This window comes from Rana temporaria, chromosome 3, assembly GCF_905171775.1.
Source record: "Rana temporaria chromosome 3, aRanTem1.1, whole genome shotgun sequence".
NCBI lineage: Eukaryota > Metazoa > Chordata > Amphibia > Anura > Ranidae > Rana > Rana temporaria.
Window position 1 is genome coordinate 454,435,705 of NC_053491.1, and position 17,498 is coordinate 454,453,202.

At 46.1% G+C, this 17,498-nt stretch overlaps 1 protein-coding gene and 1 long non-coding RNA gene across 2 annotated transcripts in view; both read left to right on the forward strand.

Moving 5' to 3' along the window:
* LOC120930565 (mucin-22-like) overlaps positions 1 to 17,498 on the forward strand; it is a 50,443-nt gene that overhangs the window by 21,457 nt on the left and 11,488 nt on the right. The window contains exons 3-6 of the mRNA XM_040341740.1: positions 11,446 to 11,523; positions 12,475 to 12,552; positions 12,650 to 12,654; positions 14,579 to 14,720. Of these exons, the coding sequence (XP_040197674.1) occupies positions 11,446 to 11,523; positions 12,475 to 12,552; positions 12,650 to 12,654; positions 14,579 to 14,720 (303 nt within the window). The remainder of the gene's footprint in view (positions 1 to 11,445; positions 11,524 to 12,474; positions 12,553 to 12,649; positions 12,655 to 14,578; positions 14,721 to 17,498) is intronic.
* On the forward strand, positions 4,052 to 7,246 carry LOC120933458. Its single transcript, XR_005748095.1, has 3 exons — positions 4,052 to 4,106; positions 5,025 to 5,102; positions 7,178 to 7,246. It is a non-coding gene; the product is annotated as an uncharacterized LOC120933458 (long non-coding RNA).

A 17,498-nucleotide genomic window follows, 5' to 3' on the forward strand; every position in this document is an offset into this window, starting at 1 on the left:
CGTATCTTAGCAACATTTAAGCGTATCTCTGTTTGAGCATACGCTTAAATGTAGGACGGCGCGGATTCAGAGTTACACAAAACAAGATACGACGGCATCTGGGATCGATCCGACAGGCCTACGTCTTAGTACGCCGTCGGATCTTAGATGCAATATTTCGGCGGCCACTAGGTGGCGTTTCCGTCGATTTCCGCGTCGAGTATGTAAATTAGCTATTTACGGCGATCCACGAACGTACGTCCGGCCGGTGCATTTTTTTACGTCGTTTTCGTGCGGCTTTTTCCGGCGTATAGTTAAAGCTGCTGTTATGAGGCGTACTCAATGTTAAGTATGGCTGTCGTTCCCAGGTACAATTTTGAAATTTTTACGTCCTTTGCGTAAGTCGTTCGCGAATAGGGATTTGCGTAGAATGACGTCACCGTCGGAAGCATTGGCTTTTTCCGGGTTAATTTCGAGCATGCGCACTGGGATACCCCCACGGAATGCGCATGCGCAGTTAAAAAAAACGTGGTTTACGTCTGGTCACAACGTATTAACACGCCCCCCTTACGCCGCCAAAGAAACACTACGCCGCCGTAACTTACGGCGCAAATTCTTTGTGGATTCGAATAAAAAAAAATAAGTTGCGGCGGTGTAGTGTATCTTAGATACGCTGCGCCCGGCGGAAGATTACGCGCAGGTACGTGGATCTGCCTCTATATTTTTTAACACTATATTACTTTTTTTTTGGTGAATGGGTAGGGGTACAATGTACCCCATACTTATTCACATAGGGGGGGGGCAGGATCTAGAGGGGCCCCCTTGTTAAAGGGGGCTTCCATATTATGAAAAGCCCCCGCCTGCAGACCCTGAAACCACCGGGCAAGGGTTGTCAGGAATAGGCCCTTGTCCCCATCAACATGGGGGCAAGATGCTTTTTGGTGGGGGCGCAGAACAACCCCTGCCCCAAAGCACCCGACCCCCTACGTGGAGGACCTGGTATGGTTCAGGAGGGGGGGTGCTGGCTCATCTCCTCCCTTTCCTGGCCTGCTGGGCTGCATGCTCTGGTACGGATTTTGGGGGGGAACCCGCGCTGTTTTTTTTTCACAATTTTCTTTTTAGCCGACAATTCTTTTTTTTACATTCAGTGGGGAAGCCCGCTGGCAGCTGATGACTCATAGGTTGTTAAGAACGTGGCGGCCGGCTTCCTGGCCCCCTCCTTAGCAACCAGCCATATACAGTGTAAAAAAAATGCAAATCGTTGCCTTTTAAGGTGTATGTGAATCCAAAACTAAAAAGTAATAGCTGATCTTATGACTATTCACCTTGATAGTGTATCTTTTATTACAGCTATGTACATTTTTTTTTAAACCTACCAGTTTCTACAGTATTAAAGTGTTAATAAACCCACAACAGTAAAATCAGTCTGTATATGCAGTGAAGCATGCTTGTTATACTCACTTTGAAACCTAAGGGGTTAATTCTGTGCACTGTGTAAAAAGGCTGTTTGATCCTGTCTTCTCTGATCGCCCTATAATACAGAGCCTTGGGTGCACTCTGTACATGCTCAGTTTGGTGTTTCATGCTAAAGAGTTTTTTTTTTTTTTTCTTGGGAGGGTGCAAGTGATCAGCACAGGGCCAACCAGCACTGTCCAGACAGAGTGTCAAAGGTCCTGCAGCCTCATAGGACAGTCAGTGCAGTATGAAAACTCCCCCTACAAGCTTTAACCAGACACTGATAGAAGTCATAAGACTGCTATATTCTGTTGATGAGAAAAGGTATTTAGTAGTTTATATTTACCAGGGTGTGCACCCCAAACACATATGCATGCACTTTATATATACTGATATTGACAGTAGAGCAACCGAATGTGTCAGTAGGGCAGTTGACAGTGTCAGTAGTTTTTATTTTTATTATTATTTTTAATTTGTATTACTTTAATTCCTTTTTTTACAATTTCGGAGCCCCGTTAAGGGGCTTTGGTGAAATATCAGGGGTCTAAACAAAGGGGAATCTGCACCACAAGGGGCGATTAGTGTGTGCCCAAGCACATCTGGCACACCCTGTGTGCACGCCTATGATACTTACTAAAATAATTGCATTTCCATGTTCTGTGTACTGTGGGAGACCAAATATAGTGAATGCAGAGTCCGGGGTCTAGTAACACTTTAATGTTTCTTCCTTTAGTATGGTGATAATGGTAACTGCCCTATTTGCAATGCAGCAGTTGTATTGTCACCGTTGAGCTACTACAGGCAATACATTCCTATGCCCTCTGCTTGGCTGACAGTGGCTTTGGTAGGAGGAGGCCGCTGACAGTCATTGTCTTCTAGATCCCAGCAATGTGCCCTCTTTGCCGCACATAAACATCTCCAACAGTCCAAAGCTGCTGTCTGACTCTAACCCGGCCCTTGTCTACAGAGAATCAAAGAAAAATATAACAATCACATGACCCCAACAGAGGTCTGTAAATGAAAAAAATGTACATCTTGTTTTTTAATTAAAGGGTCACTAAAGGAATTTGTTTTTTTAGCTAAATAGCTTCCTTTACCTTACCTGTCCTGGTTTCATGTCCTCATTGCTCGTTTTTGCTCTGATGTTGCTGTAAAACTGCTCTGTTCTGGACACTTCCTGGTTGTCTGGCTCCGTATGAAAAAAGTAATGGGAGAGTTTAGTTTCGTTTTCCTAGCCATGACTCTCTATGGCACTGTCCAGCACAGAGGCATAAAATAACATGCAAAGCCTAAACTACTTTTAGAAAAGTTTTACGTTTTTAAAAGGAATCAGTTAACTATTATGTCTCTATACCCTGTAAACAGTCATTTCAGCAAAACATTTTTTTCCCTAAGTTATCCTTTAACCACTTAATGACCGGACCAATATGCTGCTAAATGACCCCAGCGTTTTTTTACAATTCGGCACTGCGTCGCTTTAACAGAGAATTGCGCGGTCGTGCAACGTGGCTCCCAAACAAAATTTGCGTCCTTTTCTTCCCACAAATAGAGCTTTCTTTTGGTGGTATTTGATCGCCTCTGCGATTTTTATTTTTTGCGCTATATACAAAAATAGAGCGAAATTTTGGAAAAAAATCAATATTTTTTACTTTTTGTTATAAGAGAAATCAAATAAACTAAATTTTAGTCAAACATTTAGGCCAAAATTTATTCAGCCACATGTCTTTAGTAAAAAAAAATCGCAATAAAAAAAAATAGCTACCTAGAAGGAACAGCGACACTAATACAGCGATCAGAAAAATGATCGCTTAGTGACACTGGCAATAGGGAGTGAAAGGGTTAACTAGGGCGGTGATCAAGGGGTTAAAACTTTATTAGGGGGGGTACGGGGGCTACCCTGGACCTAACACTAACAGCCTGTCACACTGACACTAAATGCAGTGATCAGTACATACTGTATATGATCACTGCATTCAGTGACACTGTGACAGGGGGGTGGGATGGGGGGTGATCGCAAGGGTTAAATGTGCCTGCCTGTACTGGTGTCAGTGTAGTGTTGTGCAGACTCACTGTGTGATGTGATCTCTCCTCAGCGGCGATTGAAAATACCACCGAGAGGAGAGATCACATCACTTCCCCCTTCCTGTGTTTACACAGGAGGAGGAAGTGACACGCAGGGGGAGCGCACGGATTGGCTGAGAGCGATTCAGAGGGGGCGGACAAAAACGAACAGCCGCCCCCTCATCCAGGATCGCTTCTGAAGCCACGGGAACCGCCGCATGTACCGGGGAGGGGTCCCGATCGGACCCCCGACCCACGTCTAGGCAGGCACGTACAGGTACGTGGATGTGCCTGTCCGTGCCATTCTGCCGATGTAAATGTACATGCGGCGGCCCGGAAGTGGTTAAGTTGTCAGAATCTTATTGCTCACTAACATTCTTCCATTCTACTTAATTTGTATGTGAACTTTAAAATAAAGTGGAAATAAAAGTACTCCGTTCAATCAGAACTGAATAACACTTAATTATACCTGTTTTGTATGAAAAATCCCTCTCTTGTGCATTTAAAAAAAAATATGTTTTCCATTCATACAGAATTAGAAGAAACAACTGAAATATATACAACTTCCAGTGGAATCATGGCAGAAGTCACAGATACATCCCCCTCTACTGGTAATTTTTAACATATTTTTAAGATAAAAAGATTGATTCTGAACACAACTGTATAACTCTTGTTCCAGTTTCCATACATCAGCTACTGTACTTAGCTAATACATTTAAAAAAAAAAAATCAACCCCTTGCCGTTTTTTCATACAGAAAGCAAAACAAAACCCTTTGAGCCAGTGGAGGCTCGTCCATTAATGTGCCCCGGCCCCCTAATCTATATGCAGGGTGCTAGATGCATGGATTTAATTTTTTTTTTTTTTTAGACACACGTGATTAGCCAGAGGTTTTAATTGGCTTCAAAAAGGGGTAGGCTCGAGGCGCAGAGTACTGCGCCCTGAGCCCGCCCAGTTGTGTGGCAATAATGAATAAATATTCTCTATTGACTTCCTGATTCTCCTCCCGGCCAATCAGGAAGACACGATTGGCCGAGAGGAGAAGCAATCTTAGTGGTTGTTGCACCGAGGGAAGGATCCACACAAGCTTTGGCTGTACTTCTCTTTTAATTTATTATAATTATTTTGCACCTTTTATAACATTCTTTAAATTTCCTTGATTAACTATCCGTTCCCCCTTAGCTTTAGGGATTTAATTGCTTTCTGTTTCTGCCTTATCATATTATTTTTTTTGCCTTTAGCTATATGCAGTTTATTTTATTCCTAGGGCTGTTTTCTCACAGGGAATGCACCCGCTACCATATATATTTAATTAGTAAGGGAAATTATAATAATTGTCAGGGCAGTGGGGATTCTTGCACTGCGCTCTATTTAGAATAATTTATTTTCACAAAAAAATTACTTTGATGCTGTTTTTAACAAATTACTGTGCAAACCATGATTGAACTGAAAAAAAATCTAAGCACATTTTGGCCTAGCATATTATTTTTTTTTCACTTAAAGTGTTAACTATTGTATTTCCCTTTGTAGTTTTGTTCACTACAGTTGCGTCAGAGCAAGAAACAAACACAACATTTACTGAGACATCAGTGGCAGAAACATCTACAGGTAAAATCTTCTTCTATAAGACTATCATCATAGAAACATAACAGAAAATAGGAATCATTTGTAGCTGTATTTTGGTGATGTTTGTACTGAGATATAGACCTTGTACAGACGACCGAACATGTCTGATGAAAACGGTCCGCAGACCCTTTTTAATCGGACATGTCTGCTGGGAGGTTTTGGTCTGATGTGTGTACACACCATCAGACCAAAATCCCCGCGGACAGAGAACGCGGTGACGTAGAAGACACCGACGTTCTCTGACACGGAAGTTCAATGCTTCCACGCATGCGTTGAATCAATTCGACGCATGCGCGGGATTTCGGGCCGCTGGTTTTACGTCATAGCCAGCGGACATGTCCGATGAGTTGTACTAACCATCGGACATGTCCAACGGACAGGTTTCCAGCGGACAAGTTTCTTAGCATGCTAAAAAACTTTTGTCCGCTGGAAACCTGTCTGCTAGGCCGGAAAACTGTCCACTAGGCCCTACACACGGTCGGACATGTCCGCGGAAACTGGTCCACGGACCAGTTTCAGAGGACATGTTCGGTCGTGTGTACAAGGCCATACACATAGAGATGGTGCTTTTAGCTTGATTCCTATGGCCAGGGGTCTCTAAACTTTCTAAGCAAAGGGCCACTTTACTGTTCATCTGGCTTTAGGGGGGCCAGACTGTGACCATCGGTAGTAAAAAAAGGCCCCAGCATCAGTTGGAGTAAACCATGCCCCATCTTCGGTATCAGTGAGAGTAATTGTGCCCCATCACTTGTGTCATTGGGAGGAATTATGCCCCAATCATTGGTGTCTTTGGCAGGAATTGTGCCCCGTCATTGGGCCCCATTGTTGATGTCATTGGGTGGAATTGTGCCCCATCTTTGGTGTAATTGGGCCCAATTGTTGGTGTCATTATGAGTAACTGTGCCCCGTTGTTGGTGTCAGTGAATGAAATGGTTCCCCAAGGGCCAGATAAAAGCAAGCAAAGGGCCGTATCCGGCCCCCGGGCCGCAGTTTGGAGACCACTGCTCTAAACCACAGGTGTCAGACACAAGGCCTGCGGGCCGAATCCGGCCCTTCAGGCCATTTCCTGTGGCCCTCACACCCCTCCAGACCCTTACTTTATGCCTTCAAGCAATGCATTCATCTTCTTCCCAGCATAAGGTAAGGGAGGTGCACTGTGATGTAAGGGAGAGTGGGGGACTCAACTTCTGATGGTGGGGTGGCTCTTGACATCTAATGTAAGGGGAGAGGATGTGCTGAACATCTAATCTTACAGATACAACCGGCCCTTTTGAGGCAATCATAATGCTGATGTGGCCCACAATGAAATGGAGTTAGACACCCCTGCTCTAAACTAATAATGTTGTGGCACTTACTGTACCTGTTACGGACTTCAGGCTTCCACCAGCTATTAGTACCTGAACACAGATGGCCTATTAGGGCACTGGGTCCTTCTCAAATGGAGTAAAAGTCAGCCAATCGGAGGCTCTGCCTAACCAAAATGCTTCCCTTTAAAAGAACTCAAATGACCAAAGGCAGAATCTATGATCAAACAGATATGTTGTCCATACAGAATTTGTAGTGTCAAACAGAGATGCTGACTGTCTGGTTGAGTATGAAATGTCTCAATTGGCTGTCCTGTACCACCTGATGGATTTGTCATGGGTCAAAGTTCTTCTCAATGTAAAATTGCGGACGGGCGCCAATATCGCCAGATGTCAGCCTGTTCTGCGAACCGCAAATGAACAAAGTTTGCCGCAAACTGACCGCCGGGTGAACCGCCAGGCCATCTCTAATAGCGGGTGCCACTGGGTAGAGGGAAGGGAGAAGAGCAGGCAAACATTCACTCTTCTCCCCTCCTTGTTGCTGACCCGGAGTGTTTGACGTCACTTACCGGTCAGCCTCTCGGTTTCCCCGGCATGCTTGGGCGGAAAATAATGAATTGCATTGCAGCCTGCATTGCATTACATTAAGTGGAGCACAGGGGAGACATCCAGGGTCTTTTAGACATATAACTGTATCAACAGGACAACTATCTGCAGAATCTTCTGAATTTGCTGTTTCTTCCTCTACTTCAGATACATCTTCTGCAACTACTACAACCGAAGTATTATCTTCAGTAAGCACAACGCCTCTGATTGTACCAGGTAAGTCTTCAATTATAATGCTGTATATCTGCCTTTTACTGCATTTATTGCCTTTCATGGGTAAATTAATTATTTAGAAAATCATAGGTACATTATCAGAATATCATAGTAAAATAGTAATCAGAATTTTTTTTTAGGTGCATGGGTGCCTTTACTGCAACATCTGCTTCTACAAACGTTATATTTCTAATAAATTTCAAAACTATATACTTACAAAACTTAGTGCCGTCATCAGGGCTGCTGCTAGGCCAGTACAACTGGCCCTGTTGTACCAGGCCCGGACAGCAGGGGGCCCCAGCAACCTGAACAGAGAGCGAATTAATGTAGAAAAAATAAATAAAAAAATCCTCCAGCCATGTACGAACATCGTCCATCCACCCCCACTCTGCCCCTTTAATTTTAAAGTTGACTGTGTTCATGTAGGTGATGGCAGGGAGGGACTATTTCTTCTATTTTGGGCGCGGAAGAATCTCTCTTCCGCGCCCGCTCCTCATGCTGGCTCAAGTCCCGGCCAGCACAGCCTGTATATTGCCTTCCTTGGCGCCGCAGAGTGACTCCTCTCCCTCCTCACTTGGCGCTCTGCTCTGTTCTCCACTCAGCCTGAGAGAAGAAGCAGTGAGGCGAGCGGCGGCGGCAGAAGAAAAAAAAGAAGCAGCTGGTATCTGACTGGAATAGTTTATGACACAGACTGACACTCCAGTCCAGGCAGCAGCAGGATCAGAGAGAAAGTAACTCATGGGGCCCAACTAACACAGGTGTGTGCTTTCTTGGGGGGGGATTCAAGATCTACTACTACTGCAGCAGCATCTATACATTATGGCAGTGGCGGCATTGGTGGCACTGTCTGCAGGCAGCACATGTGTTATGAGCCATAACCCATGTGCCAGTGGCGGAATTTTCATAGTCGCAACAGTCGCAGCTGCGACCGGGCCCTGTAAGTCCGGGGGGGGGCCCACCTGACTGTCACACTGTTTATTGGCTGATGCGGTGCACACTGCGTGCTGTTCGTTCAGCCGGGGGGCGTGCTTTTGCCGCTGAGCCTGAGAAAAACAATGCAGAGGCTGAGGCAGCGTCTCACACTGACTGAGATTGTGGACCGTCCCCGCCCCCGCCCCCGCCTATCCAGAGACACAGACAGATGTAGGGAGGCGGGGCGGACTCTGCAGCAGCGTGCGCGCGTGTACCCACCCGGTGTCCCAGGCATGAGGCGAGGCATCCTGGCGGGAGAAGGCACAGCACAGCCGCACAGTGAAGGTGACAGAGTGACCCAGGGCAGGCCACAGAACAGAAAGTGGGGGATAACTGACGGTAAGTCAATCAAAAGTGACAGTCAGAGATCACTCAGCTCAGCAATTGATACCATCCTCCTCCACCACCTGGCTGTGCCTCTTACTGATCCCATCCCCCCACCACTGATCTCATCCCTATCCCCCCATTACTTCTACAACAGAGGTGATAGGATAGGGGGATAGGGATGAGATCAGTGGTGGGGGATGGGGTCAGTAAGAGGCACAGGTGGTGGTGGGAGAGGATGGCACCGCCACCGCAGCCACCCCCCCTCAAATAGCACCGCAGCCACCCCCCCTCAAGTAGCACTGCAGCCACCCCCCTCAAGTAGCACTGCAGCCACACCCCCCTCAAGTACCACTGCTGCCACCCCCTCAAGTACCACTGCTGCCACCCCCCTCAAGTACCACAGCTGCACCCCCTCAAGTACCACGGCTGCCACACCCCTCAAGTACCCCCGATACCACCCCCCATCAAGTACCACCACTGGTACTTGAAGGGGGTGGCTGCAGTGGTACTTGAGGGGGTGGTAGCGCCGCGGTGATACGTGGTAGCGGTGATACTTGAGAGAGTTGGCAGTGGTGGTACTTGAGGGGGGTTGGCAGTGGTGGTGCCATCCTATCCCACCACCACCTGTGCCTCTAACTGATCCCATCCCCCCACCACTGATCTTATCCCTATCCCCCTATTACTTCTACAACAGAGGTGATAGGGGCGATAGGAATGAAATCAGTGGTGGGGGGATGGGATCCCTAAGGCCCCATACAGATGAACGGACATTTCTGCTGAAACTGGTCCGCGGACCAGTTTCAGCAGACATGTTCGGACGACTGTACAGCTGAGCGGACAGGATTCCAGCGTACATTTGCCCGCCGGGCCTTTTTCGAGCGGGCAAATTTTTCTAAACATGTTTAGAAACATGCCCACTGGAATCCTGTCCGTCGGACATGTTCGGTCGTCTGTACAGACCTACCGTACATGTCCGAGCGGCCGCCATCCCTCGCATGCGTCGAATTACTTTGATGCATGCGTGGAAGCATTGAACTGCCAGGGCCGCGCACGTCGCCGCGTCATCGTCGCGGCGACGGCGCGGACTCATCGCCGCGTATCGAGTGCGTGTGGATTTATGTATGATGGTGAGTACAGCCATCATACAGAAATCTCCGGGCAGACATGTACGCTGAAAACGGTCCGGCGGACCGTTTTCATCGTACATGTTTGCTCGTCTGTACGAGGCCTAAAAGGCACGGGTGGTGGTGGGAGAGGTTTTTTAATTTCGGAGCCCCGTTAGGGGGCTTTGGTGAAATATCAGGGGTCTAAACAGAGGGAAACTGCACCACATGGGGCGATTAGTGTGTGCCCAAGCACATCTGGCACACCCTGTGTGCACGCCTATGATGCTTACTAAAATAATTGCATTTCCATGTTCTGTGTACTGTGGGAGACCAGATATAGTGAATGCAGAGTCCGGGGTCTAGTAACACTTAAATGTTCCTTTAGTATGGTGATAATGGTAACTTCCCTACTTGTAATGCAGCAGTTGTATTGTCACCGTTGAGTTACAACAGGCAATACATCCCTATGTCCTCTGCTTGGCTGATGGTGGCTTTGGGAGGAGGAGGCCGCTGACAGTCATTGTCTTCTAGATCCCAGCAATGTGCCCTCTTTGCCGCACATAAGCATCTCCAAAAGTCCAAAGCTGCTGTCTGACTCTGAGGCCCCGTACTCACGACCAAACATGTCTGCTGAAACTGGTCCGCAGACCAGTTTCAGCAGACATGTTTGGCCGTGTGTTGGCCCGAGCGGACCATTTTGGGACGGATCGGACAGGTTTCCAGCGGACAACTGTTTCCCGGACTTGTTTTAAAACAGTCCGCTGGAAACCTGTCCGCCCGGACATGTACGGTCGTCTGTACAGACCTACCGTACATGTCCTGCCGCCCGCATCCCTCGCATGCGTCGAATGACTTCGACGCATGCGTGGAAGCATTTTTAAGGCGGCCCGCTCACGTCGCCGCGTCATTGTCGCGGCGACACCGCGTCATCGACGCGGCGACACCGCGGACACGCCCCGCGTAATGTTTACGCGCGGGCTTCTGTTCGATGGTGTGTATAGCCATCGAACAGAAGTCCCCGGGCAGTCCCCGGCCAGACATGTCCGATGGAAACGGTCTGCAGACCGTTTTCATCGGACATGTCCTGCCGTGAGTACTCGGCCTAACCCGGCCCTTGTCTACAGAGAATCAAAGAAAAATATAACAATCACATGACCCCAACAGAGGTCTGTAAAAAAAAAAATGACATCTTGTTTTTTAATTAAAGGGTCACTAAAGGAATTTGTTTTTTTTAGCTAAATAGCTTCCTTTACCTTACTGCAGTCCTGGTTTCATGTCCTCATTGCTCGTTTTTGCTTTTGATGTTGCTGTAAAACTGCTCTGTTCTGGACACTTCCTGGTTGTCTGGCTCCGTATGAAAAAAGTAATGGGAGAGTTTAGTTTTGTTTTCCTAGCCATGACTCTCTATGGCACTGTCCAGCACAGAGGCATAAAATAACATGCAAAGACTAAACTACTTTCAGTTTCGTTTTTGCATCTAAGAGGCACATTATATGATTGATTTGTATCTATTTTTAATCGTTTTTAAAAGGAATCAGTTAACTATTATGTCTCTATACCCTGTAAACAGTAATTTCAGCAAAACATTTTTTTCCTTTAGTGATCCTTTAAGTTGCCAGAATCTTATTGCTCACTAACATTCTTCCATTCTACTTAATTTGTATGTGAACTTTAAAATAAAGTGGAAATAAAAGTACTCAGTTCAATCAGAACTGAATAACACTCAATTATACCTGTTTTGTATGAAAAATCCCTCTCTTGTGCATTGTGAAAAAAATATGTTTTCCATTCATACAGAATTAGAAGAAACAACAGAAATATATACAACTTCCAGTGGAATCATGACAGAAGTCACAGATACATCCCCCTCTACTGGTAATTTTTAACATATTTTTAAGATAAAAAGATTGATTCTGAACACAACTGTATAACTTTTGTTCCAGTTTCCATACATCAGCTACTGTACTTAGCTAATACATTTAAAAAAAAAATCAACCCCTTGCCGTTTTTGCATACAGAAAGCAAAACAAAACCCTTTGAGCCAGTGGCGGCTCGTCCATTAATGTGCCCCGGCCCCCTAATCTATATGCAGGGTGCTAGATGCATGGATTTCAATTTTTTTTTTTTAGACACACGTGATTAGAGCCAGAGGTTTTCATTGGCTTCAAAAAAGGGTAGGCTCGAGGCGCAGAGTACGCCCTGAGCCCACCCAGTTGTGTGGCAATAATGAATAAATATTCTCTATTGACTTCCTGATTCTCCTCCCGGCCAATCGGGAAGCGGGTGAGACACGATTGGCCGAGAGGAGAAGCAATCTTAGTGGTCGCTGCACCGAGAGAAGGATCCACACAAGCTTTGGCTGTACTTCTCTTTTAATTTATTATAATTATTTTGCACCTTTTATAACATTCTTAACATTTCCTTGATGAACTATCCGTTCCCCCTTAGCTTTAGGGATTTAATTGCTTTCTGTTTCTGCCTTACCATATTATTTTTTTTGCCTTTAGCTATATGCAGTTTATTTTATTCCTAGGGTTGTTTTCTCACAGGGAATGCACCCACTACCATATATATTTAATTAGTAAGGGAAATTATAATAATTGTCAGGGCAGTGGGGATTCTTGCACTGCGCTCTATTTAGAATAATTTATTTTCACAAAGTATTTCTTTGATGCTGTTTTTAACAAATTACTGTGCAAACCATGATTGAACTGAAAAAAAAATCTAAGCACATTTTGGCCTAGCATATTATTTTTTTTTCACTTTAACTCGGTCAATTCGCTAGTATGTTGTATAAAGTGTTAACTATTGTATTTCCCTTTGTAGTTTTGTTCACTACAGTTGCGTCAGAGCAAGAAACAAACACAACATCTACTGAGACATCAGTGGCAGAAACATCTACAGGTAAAATCTTCTTCTATAAGACTATCATCATAGAAACATAACAGAAAATGGGAATCATTTGTAGCTGTATTTTGGTGATGTTTGTACTGAGATATAGGCCTTGTACAGACGACCAAACATGTCCGATGAAAACGGTCCGCGGACCCTTTTTAATCGGACATGTCTGCTGGGAGGTTTTGGTCTGATGTGTGTACACACCATCAGACCAAAATCCCTGCGGACAGAGAACGTGGTGACGTAGAAGACACCGACGTTCTCTGACACGGAAGTTCAATGCTTCCACGCATGCGTTGAATCAATTTGACGCATGCGCGGGATTTCAGCATGCTAAAAAACTTTTGTCCGCTGAAAACCTGTCTGCTAGGCCGGAAAACTGTCCGCTAGGCCCTACACACGGTCGGACATGTCCGCGGAAACTGGTCCACAGACCAGTTTCAGCAGACATGTTTGGTCGTGTGTACAAGGCCATACACATAGAGATGGTGCTTTTAGCTTGATTCCTATGGCCAGTACCTTTTTGTTATGTAGACTGCTGCCAAGAAGTTGTTGGGAGCCACATCAAAGGTAGCAAAGGCCACACATAACTCCTGAAAATATGCGGGAACTACACCCCCCCCCCCAGCTATCCTCTAAGCCAGGGGTCTCCAAACTTTCTAAGCAAAGGGCCACTTTACTCTTCATCGGGCTTTAGGGGGGCCAGACTGTGACCATCGGGAGTAGAAAAAGGCCCCAGCATCAGTTGGAGTAAACCATGCCCCATCTTCGGTATCAGTGAGAGTAATTGTGCCCCATCACTTGTGTCATTGGGAGGAATTATGCCCCAATCGTTGGTGTCTTTGGCAGGAATTGTGCCCCGTCATTGGGCCCCATTGTTGATGTCATTGGGTGGAATTGTGCCCCATCTTTGGTGTAATTGGGCCCAATTGTTGGTGTCATTATGAGTAACTGTGCCCCTTTGTTGGTGTCAGTGAATGAAATGGTTCCCCAAGGGCCAGATAAAAGCAAGCAAAGGGCCGTATCCGGCCCCCGGGCCGCAGTTTGGAGACCACTGCTGTAAACCACAGGTGTCAGACACAAGGCCTGCGGGCCGAATCCGGCCCTTCAGGCCATTTCCTGTGGCCCTCACACCCCTCCAGACCCTTACTTTCTGCCTTCAAGCAATGCATTCATCTTCTTCCCAGCATAAGGTAAGGGAGGTTCACTGTGATGTAAGGGAGAGTGGGGGACTCAACTTCTGATGGTGGGGTGGCTCTTGACATCTAATGTAAGGGGAGAGGATGTGCTGAACATCTAATCTTACAGATACAACCGGCCCTTTTGAGGCAATCATAATGCTGATGTGGCCCACAATGAAATGGAGTTAGACACCCCTGCTCTAAACTAATAATTTTGTGGCACTTACCTGTTTCGGCCTTCAGGCTTCCACCAGCTATTAGTACCTGAACACAGATGCCCCATTAGGGCACTGGGTCCTTCTTAAATGGAGTAAAAGTCAGCCAATCGGAGGCTCTGCCTAACCAAAAATGCTTCCCTTTAAAAGAACTCAAATGACCAAAGGCAGAATCTATCAAACAGATATGTTGTCCATACAGAATTTGTAGTGTCAAACAGAGATGCTGACTGTCTGGTTGAGTATGAAATGTCTCAATTGGCTGTCCTGTACCACCTGATGGATGTGTCATGGGTCAAAGTTCTTCTCAATGTAAAATTGCGGACAGGCGCGAATATCGCCAGATGTCAGCCTGTTCGGCGAACCGCGAACGAGCAAAGTTTGCCGCAAACTGACCGCCGAGTGAACCGCCAGGCCATCTCTAATAGCGGGTGCCACTGGGTAGAGGGAAGGGAGAAGAGCGGGCAAACATCCACTCTTCTCCCCTCCTTGTTGCTGACCCGGAGTGTTTGACGTCACTTACCGGTCAGCCTCTCGGTTTCCCCGGCATGCTTGGGCGGAAAATAATGAATTGCATTGCAGCCTGCATTGCATTACATTAAGTGGAGCACAGGGGAGACATCCAGGGTCTTTTAGACATATATTACTGTATCAACAGGACAACTATCTGCAGAATCTTCTGAATTGGCTGTTTCTTCCTCTACTTCAGATACATCTTCTGCAACTACTACAACCGAAGTATTATCTTCAGTAAGCACAACGCCTCTGATTGTACCAGGTAAGTCTTCAATTATATTGCTGTATATCTGCCTTTTACTGTATTTATTGCCTTTCATGGGTAAATTAATTATTTAGAAAATCATAGGTACATTATCAGAATATCATAGTAAAATAGTAATCAGAATTTTTTTTTAGGTGCATGGGTGCCTTTACTGCAACATCTGCTTCTACAAACGTTATATTTCTAATTAATTTCAAAACTGTATACTTACAAAACTTAGTGCCGTCATCAGGGCTGCTGCTAGGCCAGTACAACTGGCCCTGTTGTACCAGGCCCGGACAGCAAGGGGCCCCAGCAACCTGAACAGAGAGCGAATTAATGTAGAAAAAATAAATAAAAAAATCCTCCAGCCATGTACGAACATCGATCATCCACCCCCACTCTGCCCCTTTAATTTTAAAGTTGACTGTGTTCATGTAGGTGATGGCAGGGAGGGACTATTTCTTCTATTTCGGGCACGGAAGAATCTCTCTTCCGCGCCCGCTCCTCATGCTGGCTCAAGTCCCGGCCAGCACAGCCTGCATATTGCCTTCCTTGGCGCCGCGGAGTGACTCCTCTCCCTCCTCACTTGGCGCTCTGCTCTGTTCTCCACTCAGCCTGAGAGAAGAAGCAGTGAGGCGAGCGGCGGCGGCAGAAGAAAAAAAAGAAGCAGCTGGTATCTGACTGGAATAGTTTATGACACAGACTGACACTCCAGTCCAGGCAGCAGCAGGATCAGAGAGAAAGTAACTCATGGGGCCCAACTAACACAGGTGTGTGCTTGCTTGGGGGGGGGGATTCAAGATCTACTACTACTGCAGCAGCGTCTATACATTATGGCAGTGGCGGCATTGGTGGCACTGTCTGCAGGCAGCACATGTGTTATGAGCCATAACCCATGTGCTGCCTGCAAAGACAGTGCCACCCAATGCCGCCAATGCCGTAATGTGCTTCAGACAGTGCCACCCATGCCGCCAATGCCTTAATGTGCTGCAGACAGTGCCGAAGGTGAGATTGATTCCCATGTTTTTTTGCCGGTCACTAATCGAGCTGCCGTGTTTTGAACGACTTGCAGACGAGTGATTTGGTATTTGGGGAATCCTAGGTAGAGGGCATTTTGTAGTCTAGTCTGGAATTGATGATTGTTCCCACTACGACTGCAATGTCCTCTTTCGAGATAAAGAGGGCGATTCGGCGTAGTAGGCGCAGCAGATGGTTGGATCCGCTGACTACAGACCCTATTTGTGCATCCATTGTCATGAAGGAGTCGAAAATGACTCCGAGACTTTTGACTTTGGTGCTAGGGGTGATGGTTTTGCCCAGGATGGGCGGGAGGGTCCAAGCTGGCGCGGGGTGATTTTTCCGGTTGGCGTGAAACAGGAGAAGTTCTGTTTTTGAACCGTTGAGTTTAAGATAACTGGATGTCATCCAGTTATCTATTAGAGCGAGGGATTTCTCTAGTCCAAGAAAAACATCCTTGTTGTTGCAGATGCGGAAATACAGTTGAGTGTCGTCTGCATAGGAGTGGTAAAGTAGCTTCTGGTTCCTAATGATTTCAAATAGGGGGCGAAGATAGATATTAAACAAAACGGGTGACAAGGGAGACCCCTGAGGGACTCCACATGATACCGTACGTTTTTCAGAAGTGAACGGTCCCAGTTTCACTGTTTGTGATCGGTTTTCCAAGAAGGAGGAGAACCAAGGTAAATCACCTTCCGCGACTTTGGCCACTTCAGTTAGCCTAGCTAGCAGTAGTCCGTGGTCTACCGTGTCAAAAGCCGCACTTAGGTCCAGCAGGATCAGGAGAGAAGATTCTCCTTCATCTGCGGCCTCTAGAACGTCATCCCATATTTTGAGCAGTGCTGTTTCTGTTCCGTGACCCAGACGGAAACCTGATTGGAACATGTCGAGTAATTTATGGGTGTCTAAATGCAGTTGCAGCTGATGTACAACTTCTTTCTCCATTACCTTGGAGAAAACCTGTTATGGGCCTCTGATTGTTTGGGTCTTTGGAGTCAAGGGTGTTTTTTTTTAAGATTGGTTTTATTGTACCTTGTTTCAGCAGGGTGGGCACCATGCCCTCCTTGAATGATTGGTTAATGAGCTGCGTGATAGCTGGTGCCAGTATATCAGCACTTTCTTTCAGCAGTTTAGTGGGAATGATGTCATTGGGTCCTGTGCTGTTACGCAGAGTCCCGATGATGTTTTTGGTGGCATCGATGGAGATTGGTTTTAGAGTGAATTTTGGTGGTTGCGGCCGGTTTATGTGGGTGTTTGGTTTGGGATTTGGGGCAGGGCTTGTGACGATTCCATTTTGCTGAATACTTTCACAGATTTTTTCAATTTTATTAATGAAATAATCCGATAATTTGTTGCAAAATTCTTGTGAATCAGAATTGGGGGCCTCTAGTAAACAAGCAGGATTCATAGTCTGCGAAACCAGCTTGAAGAGTTCTCGGGGGCGGTTTAGGGCAATTGCGATGATGTTGGCAAAGTGATTTTTTTTGGCCATAAAGATTTCTTTGTGATATTTATTTTTTATTGTTATTGTTATTTATTATTGTCTTATAAGCCCCGTTGTCATCAGCGGAATGGGAGGAGGCCTTAAAGGACATGAAACCTGGAAAGAGTCCGGGGCCGGAAGGCTTTATGGCACAGTACTACAAAAGCTTTGCAGACATTCTAGCCCCAGATTTCCTTAAGGCCTTCAACAGGCTATCGGATACCCTTAGCTCTTCCAACAGCCTGTTAGAAGCATACATCTCGGTGATCCCAAAAGAGAGTAAAGACCCCACT